This window comes from Paraphaeosphaeria sporulosa (genome assembly GCF_001642045.1).
Source record: "Paraphaeosphaeria sporulosa strain AP3s5-JAC2a unplaced genomic scaffold CC84scaffold_12, whole genome shotgun sequence".
In the NCBI taxonomy this organism is placed as follows: Eukaryota; Fungi; Ascomycota; class Dothideomycetes; order Pleosporales; family Didymosphaeriaceae; genus Paraphaeosphaeria; species Paraphaeosphaeria sporulosa.
The window spans coordinates 593,338-616,355 of NW_017253371.1; the positions used below are offsets into that span (position 1 = coordinate 593,338).

General features: G+C 53.3%; 6 protein-coding genes across 6 annotated transcripts; 2 read left to right on the forward strand and 4 right to left on the reverse strand.

Annotated features, from left to right (window-relative positions):
* Positions 1–3,567: 3,567 nt before the first annotated feature.
* On the forward strand, positions 3,568–4,728 carry CC84DRAFT_1180513 (uncharacterized protein; the record flags this gene model as incomplete). Its single annotated transcript, XM_018180479.1, has 3 exons — positions 3,568–3,658; positions 3,716–3,803; positions 3,861–4,728. The coding sequence occupies 3 exons, from the start codon at positions 3,568–3,570 to the stop codon at positions 4,726–4,728; spliced, it is 1,047 nt and encodes a 348-aa protein (XP_018030870.1).
* Positions 4,729–6,468: 1,740 nt separating this feature from the next.
* CC84DRAFT_1155381 (uncharacterized protein) lies at positions 6,469–7,749 on the reverse strand (the record flags this gene model as incomplete). Its single annotated transcript, XM_018176931.1, has 2 exons — positions 6,469–7,226; positions 7,276–7,749. 2 exons carry the CDS (start codon positions 7,747–7,749, stop codon positions 6,474–6,476), a joined length of 1,227 nt encoding a protein of 408 aa, XP_018030871.1. The 3' UTR covers positions 6,469–6,473.
* A 1,325-nt stretch (positions 7,750–9,074) lies between these two features.
* On the forward strand, positions 9,075–10,436 carry CC84DRAFT_1263465 (NAD(P)-binding protein; the record flags this gene model as incomplete). The annotated part of the gene is made up of 3 exons (XM_018185243.1): positions 9,075–9,664; positions 9,719–10,046; positions 10,104–10,436. Exons 1-3 carry the CDS (start codon positions 9,258–9,260, stop codon positions 10,434–10,436), a joined length of 1,068 nt encoding a protein of 355 aa, XP_018030872.1. The 5' UTR covers positions 9,075–9,257.
* Positions 10,111–12,655, reverse strand: CC84DRAFT_1155386 (uncharacterized protein). The gene is made up of 4 exons (XM_018176932.1): positions 12,583–12,655; positions 11,421–12,507; positions 11,259–11,305; positions 10,111–11,204 (listed from the first exon to the last, which is right to left on the reverse strand). Exons 2-4 carry the CDS (start codon positions 12,493–12,495, stop codon positions 10,551–10,553), a joined length of 1,776 nt encoding a protein of 591 aa, XP_018030873.1. The 5' UTR covers positions 12,496–12,507; positions 12,583–12,655; the 3' UTR covers positions 10,111–10,550.
* Positions 12,656–12,793: 138 nt separating this feature from the next.
* CC84DRAFT_1129270 (Cupredoxin) lies at positions 12,794–15,436 on the reverse strand. The gene is made up of 8 exons (XM_018175826.1): positions 15,043–15,436; positions 14,946–14,988; positions 14,608–14,892; positions 14,244–14,549; positions 13,998–14,193; positions 13,592–13,944; positions 13,402–13,539; positions 12,794–13,360 (listed from the first exon to the last, which is right to left on the reverse strand). The coding sequence occupies exons 1-8, from the start codon at positions 15,264–15,266 to the stop codon at positions 13,064–13,066; spliced, it is 1,842 nt and encodes a 613-aa protein (XP_018030874.1). The 5' UTR covers positions 15,267–15,436; the 3' UTR covers positions 12,794–13,063.
* Positions 15,437–18,981: 3,545 nt separating this feature from the next.
* Positions 18,982–22,894, reverse strand: CC84DRAFT_1168604 (uncharacterized protein). The gene has a single exon (XM_018179440.1). It carries the CDS (start codon positions 22,598–22,600, stop codon positions 19,112–19,114), a length of 3,489 nt encoding a protein of 1,162 aa, XP_018030875.1. The 5' UTR covers positions 22,601–22,894; the 3' UTR covers positions 18,982–19,111.
* Positions 22,895–23,018: the final 124 nt, after the last annotated feature.

Genomic DNA, 23,018 nt, shown 5'->3' on the forward strand with positions numbered 1-23,018 from the left:
CGTGTCTCGGTCTCACGAGAATGCCGAATCGACTCATCGCCTGGGAACCTCACGGTCTTCGTATCAACGGACATGTATTCCTCGGCCTTGTCTTCGTGCCTCGCCATCCGCTACGAGAGAAGCGAGATACGCTGTTCTCGGCACATTGCCATATTCGTGTATGGAGTTCGCATTGGTTGGAGTAGGCTCTCTTGGTTTATACCTCAACAATAAAGGAGACCGCTGCAGATCGCGGACACACAGTTTGCCTCACGACATTCGGCTTGAAAGTCATGTGCAGCGGACAGAATAGGATGGTGGCAAACAAATTTCTGACACAATCCTTGTTCCCATGCTTCGACCTCGTGGTTATCCCCTAGGTGCAAGCTTTGGTCAAGTGAAACGTGCAAGGGGGCAGGTACCAGGTTCCCGGGCTGCGTCGATATGGAGTTGCTGAGGACGAGAGACCCGGCGTCCGATGACGCGGCTACGCTGGCTTGATTATCGAGATGGGCGGTGAAATACAACCACAATCCAGCGCTCGTACACTCTAACCTCTTTCCTCGCTAGGGGTTCCGTGCATGTTGGCCTAGGGATTCGCATACGTGTGCTTTTAGGTGACCTCAACACTTCTACAGTCCAGGCCAGCTGAAGGATGGTCAGCGACCATGCTTGTAGAGTAACCAAATCTACATATGCCTTTTCCGACCCTCTCTAGAATACATGCCCCGGAGACGATGATTCTGCTGGTACACTGATGAACAAGCTGTGAACCGCTGAAGTCAAGTGGCATCTTCTAAGAGGTAGCTTTCTGTCACTAGAGCAGACATTCACATGCAAGAGTGAAACAAGGTCGTATTTCATGAGTCGTTCAGTGTCGTACCTTCTTGGTGGATTGTTTCGCAGGTCATGGTACTGGAAGGTACGCCTAACGTGACAAAGAATGCGCTTTCCGCCACAAGCATGACACGCATCGACCCGCACTTTATTACCCGTCATCACCTCTGACGGTCATGCAGCTTTGGCCATACCAACACTGCCGGCAGTAGCTAAGACTTGACTCCGCCCGCCTCTTTCAGCCGCATGCGGGAACTTCTGCTTACCGTTTCCAAATCTCGAAGACGCTGGCTAACGTCAGTAGCCTCATCCACTGGCCGCCTGAGAGTGCTTCCATGCGGCCCTTTTTTACATGCCGTGGCAGAGTGATTGGACACAGCAACTACAACCAACAGAACGGTATCAGGGTTGATGAGCCCATCAAGCTTTGATAGCTATAGCTGCCCGAGGATACAGCACATAGCTGAAGGTGACAATGAGCAGACAGCAACGAATGCACGCCTATTTTTGTAACGAACCCTTCAAATCGACCAGTGAAGAGCAGATTCAGGCGACAATTTCCATGCGACAGGCGCACCCGCATCCGTCTCGCATCTTAACAGCTCGTCTAGGTGACCCACGACGGTTCTTCGCGGCGAATTCGTCCACGTGGGTCCCTCCGTTGGCACACAATCCTGAGGGTGCAATGGACGAAGGCGACATCAGGTATTTGCCCCTCGCATGGCGCATGGCGCGCATACGGAAACATACTTACGATGCTGAATATGGCTACCTTAGACCCTAGTCCGGGCCCACACCATCGATGTCGTTGCATGCCGAACTCGATCGATCTCTCAAGGTCTTCATAGGCACGGGCACTTTCGGAGTGCGGATCCTTCCAATGTCTACCAGAGGACGAGGTTTGCAGCGATTCATATACTCATCTTCGATCTGAACGAAAAGACTACGATCGCATCGCATCACATCTTGAAGGTATCTGTTATTTGTATGCGTTTGCGTTCGGAAGGATCCTTCGGGGACCGGCTATGCCTGCCGCAAGCGAGGATGTGACGCCTTCTATGCGCGCAGGGATCATGAGGCTCTGCACCAGCGCACCGGTCGGAATTGCATTTACACGTCACTGTGCGCGTGTGTTCGTTTGCAATGCTGCATACTTCCAGATGACACCACCTTAGGCTTCACAACCCTCAAAACTTAGGGTGTAAGTCATTGCTATCATCAGAACCTGTGAAGGGGTTGGCAGCGCTGTCGCGCCCGATGCAAATCAATCGGCGTCAATTTATCAATAACAATCATCGCATCCGCGGATATTTTGAAAAAGGTACAATACTAAAACCAAGTAATGCCATGGTCTGGTGACATGGGAGGTCGGGATTCAAGCACGGGGAACGTCAAGGCTGGGTGCGCTCGTTCCAGCGGTCGCCAAATAATCCCTGGCAAGTCGGGTCGCCGCAGTATGCACCCAAGTAGCAGCAGTCGCGCAAAGCGGAGTTCTTGGGACTGCCCAAAGGCTCATTAAAACACTGATCCGTCAATAGCAAACGGTTTTGACCTCTTGCAGGTCGCTTGTCTGCCTACGTGCGTGTTGGTTAGGCATGCGTCTAGATGCCAGTTCCCGAACGCTTATGCACCGAATATTCTAGAAGGCTTCCGCATATGCCGCGCAAGCCACGCTCTGCCGGGATGCAGCTCTTCTCCAATCTTGTGCTCAACGGTGAGTCTTTCAGTGGAGAGTAACGACCCGAACACGAGCAGCGCGATACCGTAAAGGTTTCGTGCTACGCAGCTTCTCGGTTAGGCTCTCCAGACGCACCGCTCCTGCGCTGTATCAGAGTTGAGCCTCAATCCTGGGGGAAGTGGAGCATAGCCATAATCACGCTCTTGCTCGGCCGGACAACGCTTGTCAAGCGTCTCTGGCTGGGAGATCTTGAATCCGGAGCTTGATTCGCAGCTTGCGACGCAGTTGGGCGCAGCATACTATCAGCAGCGATCAAGATAAAGTACTGAGGATGCTGGGTCCGATCGTCGATCTGTCTGCAGCGCCCGTCTTTATATGAGATACGACGGTCAGTGATCGCCGTCTAGCCTCGGGTTGTACGATTACTCGCTAATGAACATTGCAGAGAACGGTGGGTGAATCACGATCACCGCCTTTTCCCCCAGTTTTCCCAAGCTTTCGTGTCTCTTGTGCTCGCATGCAGTGATTTCCGAACTAGAACCAGGTACGCGACCCCGGTCCTCAGCTAACCCAGAAGCGGCAACGGTGCGGGCCGCAACCAGTGAGCTTTCTTACAAGCGGCAGTGAAAGGTCGTAGAATCATCGCATCACCTTCGATGCGTCAGTCGCACGATCCTTTACGATGGAGCCCTTGACCGGGGTTGTTTGTTGCCCTCGTGGACGCACGAATGAGATGGATACCGCGACTTTTGCGCCAGTTTCGGGGAGCGCCGAGTGCCCCGGAATCCGAAAAACCAAGAACGACTCTGCGCTCAGCACAGGTCACGATCTAAGCTCAGAGGCATGCGCCACTAGTTAATCTGCCAAGGCTTCGGTTCTGACAACATGGGTCTGGCAGAATGACATATGCATAGCCTGCTGCTGCCGCTGAGGACTTTGCACTCACGGGCTGTTGTATGCCGATATATCTTAAAGACCACCACGAGGAGAGATTCACGCTAGTAGCAGAGCGTGTAGCATAGCCAACAACCGCGCAACCTCGGACAGAGAATCACACTTCACCTACATTCAAGATGCATGCAATAGACGCCGACGCATGGCGGGACGTGAGCGATTCTCAAGACAGAAAGAAGATTCAGAATCGATTAGCACAGAGAAGACGCCGTAAGTCAAAGTCATGGTAATGGACCCCACCTGTCAGCGCAAAGCTGATCATCGTAGGGCAACGTTTAAAGATGACAGAAGGTGTTATGGAAGAGGGTACAACTACTCAACCACCCAGTCTTACTATGAGTGAGTCGAGTAGGAGGTCAGTCGTCACGCCTCCACATCCGCTCCAGTTCACATAGCTCACCACGAGGCTTAGCCCTCAGTCACCCCAACAAACTGCCACAATGGATCAGACTGGCCATGATCAATGGACAATCCAAGATGGGGACCGATTCTTCATGTCGCCGGACCTGGAACTGGATGCATTGGTCGACCCTTCTCTTTTTCCTAACAACTCACCCGAATCATATCCGTTTCCTATGTCAGACTTTAACACCTTCATGGCGTCCTCAAATCCATCACCAGCCTCACATCAACAAACAAAATCAATAGCCGAGGGCTACATCACTCCATCGTCCATTTCGCAAGGGAGTGTACAAGGCTTCCCATCAGCGGAAGGACTTCAAGATGCCCAGAAACGCATCTCAAGATTAAGAGAGAATTTGGCTGGGCCTCCAATCCAGGCGACCCCGAACCAAGCGGACGGCGTCCGCTTCAACCACATCTTCAAAGCCATGACGGCAGCTGGCTTCAACAACTTCGACGAAATGGCGACCGCATACTACACCACGGACTTTGCGCGCTCTTCAGCCGCGTACGACATGCAACGACAAAGTCGCCTCAGGCACCTCCGGACATTCTTATCATCAGTCAAAGCGAACGCTATCCAATGGGGCGCTAGGGAACGACGGGGCTGGACCGAAGAGATTGTTGCCGCAGCGGAAGAGTTTCTGACCATCGAGGTTCAGCGGCTACTGGAGGCTATGCGCAACGGGAACGTCGAAGGCATGAAGGAGATGGAGAGCAGCCCGCAGGCTCAGGCTGCCTTCTTCCAAGAACTCCTTCCGGACTTGTGGTCGCTGCTCACACAGATCGTGGCTACATCCGGGCTTGAACAGCCGTATTCTTCCAAGGTTGTGCTTTCAGCAGTGCAGGTGTTGATCGGGTTTGGGCCTATGCGCTAGGACGGCTACGAGACATGGACTCTCATCACGCGGCTTCTAGGCCGATGACTTTACGAAGCATGTAGTACGTATCACGGGCTAGCGTAATATGCTTCGTCGATGTTGACTGTAATCAAGGGTATATTCGATGATTGTTACGAGTTTGGCGAACGAGGCGGATTGGGCAGCATGCGCTGCTACGGCGCAAAAAGGATCGGTGTTACTGGCTGCAAATGACATCAGCCCACCATAGTCAATACGAGAGATAGTTTACCTGACATTACGTGCCGGTAACTGACGCTTTCTCAGTGGTGACTGTGACGTCATGTTTTCATGACAGGCTGACAGAATGACCGGATCTCCGACGGACACCTCCGCACGAACGGCCCGTGAAGCGCTGAGCACTGGCGCACGGCTTCGGGAAGTTTGCGCTTCAGGCGCTCGCGGAGTTGAGGGTCCATCCGCGATGATGGTCGGTCGCGCTACGTCGGCACATGGACGATGTCCACTTCTTCGGCGAGTTTCAACAATGGCCCTAGTTTGACCGTCCCCAACCCAGAATATAGCTCGCCGGCGTCATGTCTTCGCATTCCGAAGTTGCAGGCTGGTTCCATGGTGATGGTGTTTGGTCCTTCTTGTATGTACGTTTACGTGTGTGGATCCTGCAGAGGTTTCCAGTGGAAACTGGGAATCCGGACGGTGCGTAGCGTGCCATCGAAAGTCAGTGAAACACCATCGGAAGGAAGTATTTTCCATGTATAGGACGCACTCAGACTGCTGGGAGAAAGCCACGAGCGCTGCTTACACGAACTTGATGACGTCTTTTGTGAGCAGGTCATCTCAGCAAGGAAGAGCATCGCTTGCCCAGAACTCAATGCAATGCCAATCTCCATGGCTGAGGGGTGCTTCATTATGTATGCTTCTCATCCGGACCCATCAAGGCGGTCATACCTCCCAGCGATGAAAATTTGCCTGTGGCTTCATTACATCCTGCTTTGAAGTCCATCTTCAAAGCTAGTTGTGTCGTGCTCTGCCCTAAGGAGTTTAGCTACTGCCCAGTTAAGAGGTGCTAGCGCTCTATCGGCTGGGTGCAGCGGAATCTAGGTCGAAATTGTGACTGTCAGCCTCGCGGGGCATATGTTCTCGTGGAGCTTTGTCAGATGTCCGATGAAGTTTATGTGGGTATGCGGCACAGTCCTGTGCTTTTATGAACGATGACCTGGCGAAGTTTGAAGTTCCGTCATTGAGGTGTCAGAATGTCGTGCAGCCATGGCTTGAGCGAGGGCCTGGCAAGATGGCGGTGTGATACCTTGTGCTTTGCATCTAGGTTTCTGGTACATCATAACGACAAGACGATGTGTCTTAATGTTTACGAACAGATGCAAAGTAGGAGTAGGTCTTGACAATCAATATGGGTTGAGCCATCTACCAGTGGCGATGCAGGTGAACACGAAAGTTGCAACCTTGATCAGTCCGGCCACATCTTTGCCACTGTTTAATGCTCTTTAGGACAGCAAGAACCTCCATACCCTGGTTCCAGGTTGGAACTGCTCAATAGGCAAGTCGATTAGTCAAGCAGGTCGTTTACGCAGCGAGAGTACGACTCATTCGATTGACAAGACGTGGGCAAAATGGGAGCGGTATGCGAGTTGGAGGCATAAGATTTGTGAACTCACACGGTACAAGTGATGCCGTGACACTGGGATTCGACCAGTAAGCAGCGAAAAGCATAGTCGTTAATCTCACTCCGGGAGCGATGGGATCTTTCAACTTGCCCACTGCTCGCGAACTTCTGCCAACACCTTGTCTGTCCTCCACCCTATCAATCTTTGTAAGCTGGTCAAGTACTCAACACACGCCTGCTGTTCCGCCTTATCAACTATGTACGCCCCACAAGCACTAAGTATGTGGCTCCCCTGGAACATGACATTACTGCAGTGACTATTGCTAACACCATAGCCAATAATTATCCGTATGTGCTTTCTTATCGCTGCGTCTGTAGATTTCCTCGCGCGCAATCCAGCGAGGCCGACCAGAGATGCGTTTGGAGAGTAGATCGTAAGTAGTATCTTGCAAAGGTGGTAGTACTGTAAACCGATGGCGACGACGCCTTGTGATGTGGGTAAAGCAGGCCACGATCCATCAAAGGAGTCTCCGGCTTTCGGGTCAGAGTATAGAGGCGCAAAGGACCATGGCTTTGTGCGGTACCACTCGTCCGTGTCTGCGTTGAGTTCCGTCCACTTCTCGCGCGAGAGCGCGTTCGTATGCTCTGCGTCTTCGAATACGTGCTGGAGTATGAGTGCAAATTGATAGACGATACGGTTTGCCCAGGCCTCGTCGTCGTACTCGCGGAATACGCAGGAATGTTTGTAATTATCCAAACTCAGATTGAAGGGTTGTTGTTTGGTTAGAGAAACGTAGATATGCTGACGGAGCGAGACCCAGCTTGCGGACTCGCGTAGGCCGCCATCGGCAGCGAATGAAGATATGGAGTTGAGGATGCGGGCTGTACCGAAATGCTAGAGATGGTAAGTATCACTATTATCGCGCTGCGCGGAATTGACTGACATGGCACTGCTCGTCATCTTCCCCAATCTCTTCATGAAGACGAAGCAAAATGACGGCGACTAAGAAGTTTTCATCCCAGTGGGCCAAGGGGTCCTCTAAGGCAATGATGAGTGACTGGAGGCATTGATCAACGTAGGGCTGCGAGTGATCTTCCTCCAGCTTCTCGATCAACCACAAGTGCCGAGACGCCAGGCCAAGAATGGCATTCAAGATGACCGGGAAATGTGCGGCGCGTTTAGGAACCTCGCGAGTAAAGTGCCGCCTCGAGTCACATACATCAATCCAGTCGCTGCAGGCTACTATGTAATGATGGAGCAGGCGAGCTTCGAAAGGGTCTTTCACAGGCCAGCTCAAGGAGAGCGAAGAGTTCGCGGAAAAAGCAGAGTTCGAGAATGGGGATATATGATTGATATCGTTGGGGCTCCTCTTCTGGGACAAGGACGGCGAGCTGTGCTTGTGGCCAGGTGATATCATAGACCAGTCGACTGAGGCTCGTAACAAGGCCCCTGAGTCCGCTCTCGAAAGAGGCGGACCGGAGTATGGATGAGAAGCAGCATCGCTGTTCACATCGCGACTTGCTGGTGTCGTACTCAAGACATCGGCGATAGGCGGGAGGAATGGAGGTTGGGCGTGGAAGTCAATGATGTCGCCGAGGACCTGGGAGGTGTTTGACTCTGATCTGTGCAATGTCTGCGATGTGGTCCTTTTGTGGAACAGCAGAAGGGGGTCTACAGGGCTCTTCGTCTCGAACCTTACATCTAGCATTTGCCGGAGGGTCGGATCAGAGCCTTCAGATACCGACCCGGGCTCTGGTTCAAGCTCGTCTTCCACAGCCACTTCGTCCCCATCGGTGTTCGGGGCGATGAAGCGCACTGTTGTTGGCAGGTTAGTAAGTCTCGATGGTTAGCGATAGATTACGACCCACATGAAGGCGGTATTGAAACCCATGTTTGGTTTCCTCCAAACTCCAAGGACTGCTCCGCGCTTCCGAGGTCTTCTCCGGCATTGAATTTTACTGCAGTAACTGGACGGAAGCGAAACGCGCTCCCTCGAATGCAGGGTCTCTTGCGCTCTGTGCAGTACTTGCACTTGTCCGAGTCACGAAGTTTGACGCCTGGTGAGGCTCAGCGAGGAATCTTGAGGCAGCTCACCTCCCACAAGGGAAAACGATCGGATCTCGAGTACAAAACTGACTGGAAGACATACATTTGATGTGTCTACACAATGGCCCAGTCAGTAACGCTCAGTTAGGTATTCGATGCCGGAATGGGTAAGCGATGACCCGGATGGGTCCAAATGCTGTACATCTGATCACGTACCGCTCACGACAGGCTTTGCTGCTGCCAATTAGCTACATTGGGTAAGATATGTGGATCCGGGGATGACATACCAACCGCTTCGTTGCCGCATTGTTCTTGCTGGGAGACGTGGTGAGAGGATGAAATGATGCTACATCGGAGTGCGGGAAATAGAACCGTTTTTGTTGGTCTATTCGCAGATGCCGTGGTCTAACATTCCCCGCATTTAGTCTTCAGACGGATCGGATGTGGGTCCTCGTGACGTTTTAGAATTGGCGTTCGTCGATTGGAGCGCCGCATGAGGCTAAGCAGCCTAGATATAGCAAGTGTGCCCGCCGAAGTGCCTCGTCTCGTGCACATATCTCGGGTTTGATTTCCCCACACGGAGGGCAGAAGGGCCGAATGCACTGCTCATTTGCCGTAAACATACTGTGTACATACATGCAAAAACCTCCTCCGAAGTCGAAAACCTCCTCCGAGAGAGATTTTGTCCACACACATCGAAAGCACTCGTAACGCCAACAGAGCGAAAACCTCCTCCGAACATGCAGCACAACCTACATAATCAATTCATCACACATATAAAAATGACACTTCTTTGCGCCCTGCTTTCTCGTCCTCAAAAGCATTCTCCGTGATCGCAGTCATCGTATTTTGCAGGCAAACTTCCCTTATCTTGAAACCATGGCACCCCGAAAACTCCAGATCGCAGCCGCAGGCTTAGGTCGCATGGGCCATCGTCACGCGCTGAACTTCCTCAACCGCGCACCTCGCGCCCAGCTCGTCGCTGCGTTTTCGCCTGATTCCAAAGAGCACGAGTGGGCGCGTGAACACCTCGAGCCGCATGGAGTGACTTTGTATACCGACTATGACGAGATGCTCAAGCAGGAAGGCCTTGATGCTGTCGTGATTGGCACTGCGACGTCAGTGCATGCGGAAGAAGCGATAAAAGCGATGCAGAAGAACTTGCATGTGTTGTGCGAGAAGCCTCTCAGCACGAGCGTCGATGTTTGCAGACAGGTTGTGGAGGAAGCGAAGAAGCGGCCGCACTTGAAGGTCATGTGTGGCTTCTCGCGACGCTTTGATGACAGGTATGAAGAAGTACAACATATCCAATCGTAATATGCTTACGCGCATGTCTTCAGTTACCAAAGTGCATACGGCAAAATCGAACAAGGTCAGATCGGCCGGCCGACTATACTGCGCTCACAGACATGCGACAAACATGACCCGTCTGGATTCTTTGTGGAGTACGCGGCCTGGTCTGGTGGCGTCTTCGTTGACATGTCCGTACATGACATCGACCTTACCCTGTGGTTTTTCGGCAACCAGATCGTGCCCAAGTCGATCAGCGCTCACGGGTGCATCGCTGTCCAGCCAGGCCTCGCGCAGCACAAAGATGTCGATAACGCCGTCGGGATTGTGGAGTTCTGGGGCGGACAGATCGCGTACTACTACTGCTCGCGTATGATGGTAGGCAATCCCCACAGAGCTAGCGGCGACGCGCAATCACTAACATTACATACCCAGGCCCATGGCCAAGAGGACGTTACGGAAGTCATCGGCACTGAGGGCAAGCTCAGCGTGAACCTCAACCCACAGATCAACTTGGTACAGACGTACAGTGGGAAGGGTATCACAAAGGAAGTCCCGGCACACTACTATGGGCGGTTTGAGATGGCTTTCGTAAAGGAGGCTAACGACTTTGCTGCGGCCTGTCTCGACGACACGCCGTTGCCCATGCCAATCGAGAATGCAGTAAAAGCGGTGCAGATTGGTAGCTGGTTGCAGGAAGCGTTAGTGACTAAGAGGCAGATCCACTTCGACCAGAGCGGGAAACGGCTGGGGAAGGCCAACTTGTAATTCTGTTCGTAGTCACCCTACAATAGACAGGTTCAAAATTCAAACTTCATCGTAAGACCCACTAAAACAATCATCAACACGGCTTGCGTATGGGTCGATGATGGCTAGTTCACCTCAGTGCCGCTTGATGTCCTTATAAAACCTCCACTGGCTCTTGTAGTCCTTGTCAAGATCTTTACCGAGTATGAGAGCGCGGAACAACTCGATGTTGAGTTGGTTTGCCGTTAGGAATGTGTCATGGAACTCTTTCTCTGACCAGTCCCCGTTCTCCACGACCTCTTTTCGCAAAGCATAAATCTGCAATCCACCCAACATGTATCCCGCCTGGTACAGTGGACCATAATCTCCCATCACACTTCTTCTAACCTCACCTTCGGCTGTCGCTCTTTCGTGGCCCACCATATCAATTAACAACTCCACGCATTCCTGTGCGGTCATTTCACCAAGGTGATACTTCAGCGAGAAGATGATGCGCGCGCATCGATGCATACGCCAGAACAGCATCCCAATGCGGTTCTCTGGAGTCTTCGTCCACGAAGGAGAATCCCATAGCACCATCTCCCAGTAAAATGCCCATCCTTCGATGCAGAAGGGCGTCTGGAAGATTTGGCGGTAAGGACGATGGCGCGCCATATAGTGCATGTGAAGGTGGTGGCCAGGAATCATTTCGTGGAATACTGTTGCACGTGAAAAGTGCACGTTGTTCCCCCGAAGGCTCATCAGCTTCTGCTCGTGGTTCATAGTCTGGGTCGGATACGAGACAATGATCTGAGAAGTGTTTATTTAGTACAGGTCAGAACGATACGTATAAAGGAAGCTTACCTCATCGCCACCCAAGAAAAAAGGATTCATCTTCTGCGCTTTGGGACCTTTGATGTTCGTGAGTAAGACCTCCAGATGGGAAGCAACGTGTACAGTGTGTCTCTGAAAGAACTTTGGTGACGGCTTCCATATCGGTCCACAAAGAATAGAATTGGTACGTACTCATCATGAACGTCTGTATGGTCTCTGCACATACTGGAGGTACAGTGACACTGTCGTGCTTCCGTACATATGCGGTTGCTTCTCTCGTAAGATCTCTAACAAGCGAGGGTTGCTTTCCAGGCTCAACGTAAAGATTCTTTACATATTCTAAGCCGTTGCGCCAGTGCTGAAAGCCTAGTGCATCAGAAGCCTTTTGCATCTCTGATTCGCACCAGGCATATTCCTTCCAGGCAATCGTGATGAGCTCTTCCGGCGTGTATGGAATCACTTCAGTGTCGAGGGCTTTCAGTATTCCACTTCGACCTATTGGCTCTCCAACAATGGTGTCTTCATCCTCAGTATCCAAGCCGAGGCAAACCTTCTTGATGGTGTCAATGAGACCTTGCAAGGATTTCTGTAGCTTGGGATAAGGCTCAGATATCCAGTACGAGAATAAAGGGTCGTATCCGTCATAGAAATTATACCATTCCTGCCAATGAACTTTGAATTCCTCCAAGTTCTTGGTAGCTCTGAACGCAACTACTGGCTCAGCTGTCTCTCTCTTGTTCGCGATCAACTCTGTGACCAGAATAACGAGCCTCGTGCAATGCACAAGCGACTCCGCTGCTTTCTTCTGGTCGAGGTCATCGACCCTCTGCCTTGCCTCAATCATATTCGCCATCCACAATGGGAAGAATCCGCCCAAGAAAGCTAGAGCTTTAGAATCCAATTCAGCGTCCCTGTGCACTTCGCTGAGCTGATTGCGAAGGAAGTTCTTGAGCAGCAAATAATCAACCCTTTCATTTTGGTCGTAGGCTTGGAATGGCATCCATTCAAGAACCTTAAGCTCGGCATCCAAATACTCATTTAGTCTTTCAGAGCGATGAGGAGAGCTGTGGACTTTCCAGAAATCCTTCAAGTTGGTCAAGTCCCATTGCACTCGCACGATACGGTCGGCAATCCTCTCGTTGATTTCTCCGCCTCTTGGGGACGCCTCATTTTGACCAGGAGGCGTTCCGCTATTCGACAACAGCTCACGCGTTGGCAATCGATCCGGCGCACTCATGTGCTTGTGAGAGAAGTTGGGGTCCCTCATTTTCCCGAGGTCCTATCTCGGTGCTCGCGTTAGTACTGGCGATAAGGCAGGGCCGGGTTGAGCAGCGTATTGGGTGGCATGACATACGCGCAAGATACGAAACAAAGTCCAAAAGCGTAGCGACTGAGAATGTTACTCACGTCTTGTAGGAATGAAGAAGAATAGAAAGGGCGTCGTGGAAGACCGTATACCTTCCCACCTTCCTGTCCTAAAGCCGCTAGATCGGATGGAGTTAGCGCCCCCGCTTCTCCCTTCCCAGAAGAGACGCGTCCACTTCGTTGATCTGCACTCCTGGTAGCTTGGACTGGCACATCGCAACAAATAATTCAATTTGATTACAGCACTATCAAGCCGCCGGCCCTTCTTCGCTTCTTGCACAGCCCATATGTATCGGGCTCCTCCTCCACAAATATATACTCGATCAAGAATGGGGACAAATATGTACGATCGAAGGTTGCAGCACAGTAAACAGCACAACAGGACAAAGGGAAAAGATAACGATAGGAAAGTCGGATCTGAAGTGCACTAGTCGCGTGGGACTGCGTGTAAAGGGCGATGGGAGCGCTCTTTACATGATGAAGCGCCTGAAACGTGGAATGACCCCGCTGCGCTTTTGTGCTGTTCCATCAGCCCAGGCTACATCAAGAGCCGCTTCCACCTCGGCAAGCTCGCTGTATGGCTGCTCCCGGGCAATCTCCTGGACGCGGTCGGTGACAGACTGTTCGCTGAATGGACCGGTGCCCTGCTGGAAGTCTGTGTAGACATAGGGTCTCGCAGACCAGCGCGGATCTTCTGGGTCACCATAGTCGGTGACCTCGTCATAGCCGAAGTCAGTGAGCTGGGTGGCATTGAAGGCGGCCATCATCTATTCACGGTCAGCGCATGCGACAGATAGGCGACAAAGACAGAACTTGCATCCTGATCCTCGTGGATGAGGTTGTGGCAGTGGAACATGTAAACACCATTCCAGGGAGCGTAGTGAGCTTCAACCAGCACAACTTCGTTAACGCCGAGCCAAACGACGTCCTTCAAGCCGGCAGATTCCTAGAGCATGTTGTCAGTTATTGTTTCAGGGACGCAGAGACAATGTACACACATAAGGCTCAACTCCTCGACCATTGCGTTGGATAACCCTGAAGTCAACGAGGTGGACGTGAATGGGATGGGTCCAGCCTCCGGAGTTGTTCTCAAGCTCCCAGATCTCAACTTTGCCTCGTGGAACTTTCGCAAGCACACGGTTGGCGGCATCGGCAAAACCAACATCATTAATCTTCCACTCGCCACCAGAACGGTGGAAACGGAATGCATGATCAATACTGGTGTGACCAGCGGGAGGGAATGGAACGGTTCGTAGGGTTGACGGCACCACCGAGGTATCGGTCACAGGTGTGCTGCTAACGACGAACTTCATGACCTGATTGGTATTGTCGTATGCCTCGTCGACACCAACTACTCATGTAAGCATGCGTCAAAAGACCAGGGCAAACGGTGAGTCGACTTACTTCCGCCAGCATCCTCATCGTTACGGAGATACAGGGTCTTGCCAGCGTACTGCGAGAAGTCGAAGACAACTTCATAGCGTTCGGCGGCAGCGACCTTCAGGTCACTGACTTGGATCGGTGCCTCAAGGAGTCCAGCGTCAGAAGCTATGACTTTGAATGGGATCCTAGTGTTAGTAGCCGTCGAAGTGACAAAGAACTATCATGTCGTCAGCGTCACCCCTCGGCAGAATATCGTCATGGACTTACCAAGTCGAAGTTACGAGAGACGGCTGCATTCAGGAATCGGAAGCGGTACTTGCGAGGCTCGACGTTGTGGAATGGCCACGGTTGACCATTCACGTGGATCACATCACCCCACAGCGACTTAGTTTCTCCCTGAGTAGAGAACAGAGTACCATCCGAGTTATATTGCTTGGATGAGAGCACGAGGGGGATGTCCTGCTTCCCATATCCGGAAGGAAGCCCAAGTTGGTCCTCCTCGGGGTCAGTGATGAGATAAGCACCAGCCTGGCCAAAGTAGGCGTTCTCCGCTGTCCAGTGGATAGCGTGGTCCTATTTGCACACGCACATGGTCAGCCGATAGCAATTTGCATGTCGGTAAAATACTTACGTGATACCAGAGAAAGCGAGCGGATTGATAGTTTGGATAATAGTAATCCTTGTACTCGCCACGGTTGGTCAAATCAGCGGCCCACCCATCGAAGGGAGCTCTGCTTGGAGATCCGTGCAGATGGACCGAATTCTCTCTGTCGGCGTTGTTCACGAATCGTACGACGGACTCGGTGCCCTTTGGAATGATAATGGTTGGCCCAGGAGACTTTCCATCGTAGCCCACAAGCCGAGCAGGCTTGAGCTTGGGGTAGACTTGCTGAGTGAATGGCTTGATCTCGAACTCCTAATCGCAAAGTCAGTCAACATATGTCGACTCCGCATTCGATTGGTACGCACATAATACCAGATCTCCTTTTGCGTAACAGGATTGGTGATTTTACTACAGCGTGTTAAAATAAGTCCCCTGGGAAAAGATCAAGATCATGGCACGTACTACTTTGGTGTGGCCACCTCCGGGATTGGAAGAGCTGCGGAGTACAGGGTGTATGCAGGACTTCCAATTTTCCTGAATTGGGGATCATTGGCAGGATCGTCTTCGACGATTCCCGCTATCGCAGAAGCTTCGGCCGCCGGGATTTGGGTGACGAACTGAGCCTGGACGACACAGGACGAAGTGAGCGTGAGAGCCAATGTGGCTCGAACAAGTTTGGAAAGCATGCTTGATAAAGATATCAGTGGTAATAATGAGGCGAGAGAAGGTTGACCACCTGAGCTGAGTAGTCGGTGTTCGATGATTTCTGAGTAGGACTTCGTACGGCTACTTATACATGTTTCACTGACTTCGTGCCGTGGGCTTCTATCCCTCAGGAGCTTCACCTCCGAGTGTGGTCCGCTCTTGCCGCCGCCGTCCTACTACTACTACCCCTGCGTCGAACTCAGTCACACTGCATCGTGCTATCGATTTCAGAGCCGGGGCGTTGAGTTCGACTGTGCCAGGATTTCGGTACCCAGGGGCTGGGTGATTGAAGACGGTTCGGATGCTATTTTTTGAATCCCGTGGCCTGAAGCTTCAGATTGCGGTATTCCTATTGGCCTAGGCATACCAGCTGTGTAGTGAATGACCGAGCGCGGCACGGCCTTGAAGGACTGCAACTAAACCGTGTCCAGGAAATCTTCGTGTACGGGGCAGACCACGCGAGGCAACCTTCACAAGGCCAAGACACCGCTGCAGAACGAGCTCGAGCCAGGTGTACGGGCGGCTCGGTCAAGCCGCTGAGGAACTGTGACATTTACGAAGTGTGTCTTTAATGTGAACTTCATCATCGTTCGTGCAGTCTATGTCATCATCAATCAATTCAGGGTGCAATCAGCTGTGTCCGAAAAGCATTCAGTGACGATGACAACTTGCAAGCAGAGTAAAACCTTCCACAGCAACTCCTACGCCTGAATCTGAGACTACGGACTACAGTGAGCATAAGCTCGTTCGCCGCGGATTGCACCACTGTGGCACCTTCTTGTCGTCCTTGGCGTGCTCCTGGATTGGACTTTACCTCCACCGCCAAGTATGTGTCGGACCCTCTCGACGAATTCGATGAACGAACAGAATGCGGAACAAAAGATGAAGCCATCGACAGGCCTCTACCCCCTGAAGTAGACCACCTTGGGTTGAGGTTCGATCCCATGCTCGCATGGTGACGCATGAAGGCTGCACAATGTGTCCAGCTTGGTAGCGCCGAGTTCAAGGTCAACGACTGTCTGCATCCGTAGCCAAGAAAAAGGCTTGTAGGAGTCAGTGTCTCAGTGGCTGTGTCATTCGGTATGCCGAAGACAGCCTCTTCTGTGTTGAGGAGGCGGTACAAATCGTACCGCAGCCGTATTGGCCGTTTAGGAGATGATTCTTCATCGCCATGTTATGCCCACGAACCACCTGAAATGGCTCGCGTCCTCTGACACTGATCAACCACTCCCCGCGCTATAGAGAAGTCACAAAGCTTTACGAGAGCTGAACAACTTAAGTCTGACGAGAGATCTGGTCAAGAAAACTCTGACCGGGGGCCGATCGCCGAGGCTACTGACATGGTCACGAACAAGACTGCCAACCAAACTACCACGGGTCTCGAACGTTCAGACACAGACTGAGAGTCATGGCACTCTTTGACTAGATCCTCGTGGCGGTCAGGGAACGCAGCAAACCTAGTCAACCTGGGAGCGGCCCGCTGCCGATGGACTGATGAGCGGCCGTCGCGTGCAGAAGCGGGAACGATTCGCTTCTGGTACCTGCGGATCGTATCGGCACGTCGACGCCCTCTACTCAAAACCAGCAACCGACGTTTTGCTTCAGTCTTGTTCCAATCTCAGAACACGGGTTTGTTGCGAATAGTAGGCGATCCAATGTCTTGGAGGCGAGCACGACGAAATTCGCCACATCATGACGCCGACGTCGTACCTGTGCTCCTGCGCACACGCCTATCCAACTTAAGACTTTGCAAGCAACGAAGGCTTCGCCTAGCAAGCCATTTCCAGATACCGTTATGTCACGGGAGCAGGCCAGGATATAGGCCCGAGCATCCCTCATCTCGTGCAGCTTTCTGCGCGTAGGTTCAAGGTGCCCCGCAACGTATGAAGCATTGTATGCAGAAGATGTCGATTGCAAAGCATCACCAAGCAGCAGATGTTCCAATGATGTGTATGAAAGGAGTTCTCGACGGTCTGGCGCCAAGCCTTGCATCCAGTTGCTCGGGTCGTTCCCTTGTCCCCGAGCCAGGTCTTCGTAAACGCCACACCCTCGTATTCCGCGCGTTGCGCCGGGTCCGCTGACGCCCCCCTCCTATCAATCCTACTACCGCAAAAGCAAACAACCTTCTTTTCGCACCCGATGCAGCGACGCTTGGCATACTAAATCGCGGAACAGGATTCCGCGTTTGCATAACAATACTATGGTAGACACTCACAGGCGAATTCTTTCTTGGCGAGGTGCATAGCGGATGCGGGAACGCAGACCTGGGTTCACGCGGGGTTCCAAAATTGGATATAAGGGCGTGGATGACGGCAAGACACGTGCGTGTAATGGATCCTATAGCGAACACGAAGAAGGCGAGTACGGTCTGCGCGGCTCAGCTTGTTCGGATCGGGTACAGAGGGCGGACTTTGGGCCGGTTGGGGTTGGGTGCCTTCTCACCTACATTGCCATGCGGCTGGGGGCGGATGAAGAAAAGCCGAGGATGGCATTCTGCAATGCGAGTCTGGGTCGGGATGCTGCGAGAACGGAGTTGCTCGTGTTGTTACTCGTCGGCGACTGCAGAACCACGGTGACCAACTATATTGGACCCTGAGCGCTGGGACGGCCTCGGACGCTAGACTGGCACGGAGATGCGACATATGTCGCGAAACTGAACTACCGGCATCCGTTCTCGTGAGGGACCGCGTCCAATGATGCATGCTGCACGAGGCACCCCTTTCAATCACGAGAACCGCGTGGGGTCAAGGATATGAGGCCCCGGGCCAGACGTCCTAGGCATCCGATCAAACATTGCTGATCCCGATCGCCAGGAGTCTTCCGGTCAGTCAAATGATTAGGCAGCCGAACCAAGTCAGGACGCTGATGGAAGACAGCTAACGTTCCCTAAGGCATTTCTTCGGTCCCGTCGTGTTCGCACCCGCGATCCCCATGTGTATCACTGTGGACGAGAACAAGCAGCCATCGTGACACACGATACGCGGAGCACACAGCATCAGACTACGTCGATGACATGCTGCCGAATGTCACGCAGAAGCAGGGTCTCCGATCGCAGCAGCAGCACCGCACGCTCCGAGGATCTTGCCTCTTCAGCTGGCTGCCTCAATACGTTCCACGACTGGCGTCTAACATCAGACTAGAGACGCAGGGACTGACTTTGTGACGTTTTTACGAATTTAGGGGGGAAGGCTCGGGACTCCATGACTTTTGTTAGGTGGCACAGCGCCAGTAACTAGACACTCGAGCTCACTGCGCTCAGCTGGCCCCCACATCTACATCACGCCGATGCTGACATTTGACAAAGGATTGCAGGCGTCCCGCTCTCATCAATGACTCTCGCCTCGCCTCGTCAGCTACTAGAAGTCGCAGCCTTCTCAGCTGGCCTATCGCAGCACTCCATACGGCCCTGAAAGCATCATTCGTAGGCCGTGAATCACCGACTCACAGAGCACTGGCCACCGGCACGGCACCACCAAACGACTTCACTATACTCAAGCAGAGTCAGTGAACAAAACCAGACTTGAACAACCCAAGGCTTAAACCCCGAGTTGTTTCATCTCCTAGGTAGAGAGAAGTGAGGCATCCAAGACTGCGTTGGGCTGCTATACTTTCGCTGGCTAGTCGGGTTGGGACTTCTGTATGTACGAAGAGAGTTGCAATATCACGTAGCACAACACATGTAGTGCTCAGAAAATCAGGGCAGTGTCGTGGTATCATTATCATTCCATGTGCCATGCAGTCACTAAATCTGCTTCACAATCACCGACCATGGAGGCATGGGCATTCACACCTCATCCCCCAGGAACGACCAGTCGGACAGCGCACTCTACTCGCTGTCCGCCCACGCGCCCGAAAGCCTTTCCGGAAGCGTTATCTCCTCTTCCACCGTACCCGTCTTCTCCGGCACAAACTCAGCATCGCTGCTCGCACCGCTGGCACCCCTCTCTTGTTCTGCCTCCTGCTCAGCCTCCTTCTCCTCTTCCTTCTCCTCCTCCACCTCCCAATCATCCGCAACCTCCACCCTCTCCTTTTTCTTCCTCCGCGGCAAACTCAACACCGCAAACCCACTCTTCACCCCCAGCGGCGTATTCGTTGGTGCCTTCCTCACAGGATTGCCCTTGGCGACCTGGCTCCACCCCGCGCCGGGCGCGTCATCGCTCTCCCTACGCTGCACATTGAGTGACGCATCGGTGCGCACGAGCTGCAGCTTTCCGATGGACTCTGCGGCAATGGCGGCGGACACGGCGGGCTTGATGGACTCAAGCATAGTCTGGATTTCGCGCTCGGTGACGGAGACGCGGGCGGCGATCGGGGGTTTAAGGGAGATTTCTTCGGAGGGGAGGAAGGCGACTTCAAGCTCGAGCGGATATGAGGTCTTAGGCATGGTTGCCCTGAGCACTGATGTAATCTCTTCAATAGTAAGAGCGAAGCGTGGATTGGTGATTAAGAAGCCGTTGTATGGGTCCACAGTTTTGTTGGGCTTGGGTTGCGGGGCGGGGGTGTAGGTGGTAGTGGTTCGAGCTGTTGTGGCTGCTGTTGCGCGCTCGCGCTGTCGGATGCGGACACAGTCGGCCAGCGTCTTCATAGGTGCCATTACGAAACGCGGAGTCTTGAACAGGGCGACATGGCGATGTGGCTCGGGGTCCATGCTCTCTGTGTCCAGGCCAAAGTCTTCGGCGAGCGAGTGGACAAAAGCACGTTGTTGGCTTTGCATAGGCTTGAACCGCATACGCTTCTCTTCTGGATTGGCTGCGAACAGTCGCAGTATCTTCTCCTGGGCAGCTGCCCATGTGGAGTTGCGCTGATACATGTTCAGTGTGTCGGCAGAGTAGGGAACATGATCATCCTGACGGTCAGGGTCAACATGTAGTGCTGCAGCAAGGATCTGGTTTCGCTGCAACCGCGCACATTCCTCGTCGCACTTGAGAGTTTTCTTCAGATTGCCTTCGCCGTTCTTGGAGGCATTGCATTTCGCTTCCTGCTTGATCCGCTGACATTCGCAAGTAATCAGGATCTTGTGCATGCACGGCTTCTCTTCCTTGCAAAGCATAGGGAAGTGACATGGGGCCATACACGGATGACCACATGCACTTAACTCCTTGCCACAGGCCTGCGCGCAAGGCTCTTCGCATTCTCCAGGACGATGACATTGCTTTCGGCAACGATGCGAACCGCAACTCAGCAGTTGCCCACATACTTCCGCGCATCTCACCTCGTTCAGATGGCATGGCTGGTTCTTTAGGGTGTTCTTCCCACAAAGACAATGTTTGGTGGTTAGAAATGGACAGATCGGACAATTCTCGTCACCCCCATGGCAATTATGCGATACTTGAGGGTGGCCACAATCCTTTGGTCGTTCGCACGGATATCGGCAAGGCGGGGGCTGTGTGCCACACGGCAATGGTGGTTGGAGTACGGTACGGCCGCAATTACAGCTTATCTCGTCGAAGATGGCATCGCGACAGGTTCCGCACGGGCCCTTGTGACACAGTTCCTGACAACGATGATCGGGGTTACCACATCTCAATTGACGACCGCAGGGGCGCGTGCAGATGTGCTCGGATTCAAACCCATCATCAGGATGGGGCCGGCGTGCAGAGTCAATAGGTCGGTGCTTCCGGCGTTGAGACTGCCGCTCGCCCGCTTTGCGTTCGCCAGAACAACATCGCTCTCCGCATTCGTGCCGTCCACAGTTCAATGATATTCGGCATATCCTCATGCAGTGTGGTGGCTCTTCAACGCCCTGATGACAGACTGTGGTGGAGGTCGTGCGTCCGCAACGGCAGTTGATACTGACCGTTTGCAAACAAGGTGGACACTTGCCTTGATGGCATCGCTTTTGGCATGCGTGCCCGCAACTCAATTTGGTATCGCAGGGTCTCGAGCAGTTGGGTATCGGATCTTCACACGAAGTCCGTGGGTGATCCGATACTTGGTGGAGAGGCGTCTTCCCGCAAGGACAATGCGAAACAACGTCAGGCGAGCGTGGACAATGGGCTGCCTGGGTATCCTGACGGTGACACTCTTTTCCACAGAAATGCTTCCCACAGTCGAATGGTCGCTGGCAAAAATTGGGACATTCAAAGATGCCCACCCACCTCTCGACCGTTGATGAGCCGTCGTCCAATTGATGCAAGACACTACTATCCCTCTGTTGGGCGCGCTCGCAACATAAGATATCCTTCTCTTCTTGGCCGCAGTAGCACCTCGCCGGAATGCGTACTTCACAAGCACCGCAAGGTCCCTCATGACATGGCTGGGGACATGTATGTTCTCCACATGCCATTACTTGTCCGCAAACAGTGCCGCAACTCCAGCCGTTCTCATAATCTGTGTCCAAGCAACGGCGCGTGACCGAGTTCTTGCCACAAAAACAATGCTGTGTAGGACCCATCAATGTGCAAGGAGGGCAAGGCCCAGCGTGGCATGTAGTTGAGCATGGATGCGGGCACTTCTTGGGCAGGATCCGCGGTCGGGCGCATGTCTGGCCACATGAGAAGGGCGGAAGACCAGGGAGAGACTTAGGATCCATTTCTTTCTCGCACCAACATGAAGAGACCCTCGGCAGCTCGTCCTTTGGATAATTGCATCCCGGACACCGCCACTGTCTCGGTGGGGGCATCACGCCTTCAGGTGCTTGTTGTCGGGCCGCGACTGAGCCTTCGTTGGTGGACCACTTCTTAATGCAGCTCAGGTGGAATACCATCCAGCATGTTCTACACGACCAGATGCCTCTTGTTGTCCTCCTGACCTCTTCTGTGCATATCGCGCATTCGTAATGCCCATTGTCTATGTCCTCGTGCGTACGAGTGGCAATATCTTGGGCCGTGGATCTCGGGCCTTGGGGTCTCTTCTCGCGCGGTGGTCGTCGTGTTCGCTGGGGAGCCGCAGGTCGCCCGGGCGTGAATTCTGGCGCGTCGGCTTGTAGGTCCGAGTTCTGCGACGGAGGCGTATTCTCGTGCTCGGCCGCCAGCTGTGCTACCGCGCGGGGCGGCACCCTGGGGTGATGGGGACCGCCTCTCCCTCTTCGGTTCTGGAAGCGCGGTTCGGTGGGGACTCCAGCTTCAGGCTCCCTGTTCCCAGTCGCTGCCTGACCACGTCCCCGTCCCCGCCCTCTTCCACGACCACCTCTTCCTCCTCGTGCAGCAGGTGCATGTGGGGCCTGGGCACCCTGTGCTTGTCCCGCCTCCTGCTGCGGCGGATTCGCTACCTGGCCATTTGGGTTCCGGTTCCTGTTGCGAGGACGCCGTGGGCGTTGGTCGTTGTTCTCTGCTGCCCCTCGAGTTGCTGTTGCTGCCCCACTGGCGGCCGACATACTGCCCTCAATTAGGCGTTGCTCAGAGATATCTGGACGATCCAGTGCGGGTATGTTGACGGGAAAGGCGGAGAGAAAGCGGGTGTGTGGTGTGTTGCGTGTTGTACGTCCTGGGTCTAAGCAAACGCGCAGGGTGCGAGCTAGATACTGTACCTGCGGCGAAGGGTAGCTGGAAAAGAATGTCGAGCGGTTAGTGGCGATCAAGCGACTAGTGCATCGCGGAATATATGCAACCCCTTGTGAATGCCTGGGTTAGCGCCTGGCGGGAGAGGATGAGTCAATATGACTGTCGTTCCTGCCCTGCGGCTCTGGCGTGGCGCAGGACGGTGCATGCAATAAATTTTGGGGAGGGTCCGCCAGAGCGCGCGTCATAGGCGACGGCCCAGCCTTCGGCTCAACTCCGGCCCAGCTGCCGCCC

Bases quoted from the DNA above. Each gene is read 5' to 3' on its own strand.
- CC84DRAFT_1155386 (XM_018176932.1), bottom strand. From the start codon at position 12,495: ATGAGGGACCCCAACTTCTCTCACAAGCACATGAGTGCGCCGGATCGA. The intron at 11,306-11,420 runs GTACGTACCAAT...CGAACATCAAAG, and splicing joins CATACAGACGTTCATGATGA to GTCCCAAAGCGCAGAAGATG. The intron at 11,205-11,258 runs GTAAGCTTCCTT...AACACTTCTCAG, and splicing joins TTTTCTTGGGTGGCGATGAG to ATCATTGTCTCGTATCCGAC.
- CC84DRAFT_1129270 (XM_018175826.1), bottom strand. From the start codon at position 15,266: ATGCTTTCCAAACTTGTTCGAGCCACATTGGCTCTCACGCTCACTTCG. The intron at 14,550-14,607 runs GTAAGTATTTTA...GTGTGCAAATAG, and splicing joins CTCGCTTTCTCTGGTATCAC to GACCACGCTATCCACTGGAC. The intron at 13,361-13,401 runs GTCTTTGTCGCC...GACCGTGAATAG, and splicing joins AGGATCAGGATGCAAGTTCT to ATGATGGCCGCCTTCAATGC.
- CC84DRAFT_1168604 (XM_018179440.1), bottom strand. From the start codon at position 22,600: ATGTCGGCCGCCAGTGGGGCAGCAACAGCAACTCGAGGGGCAGCAGAG.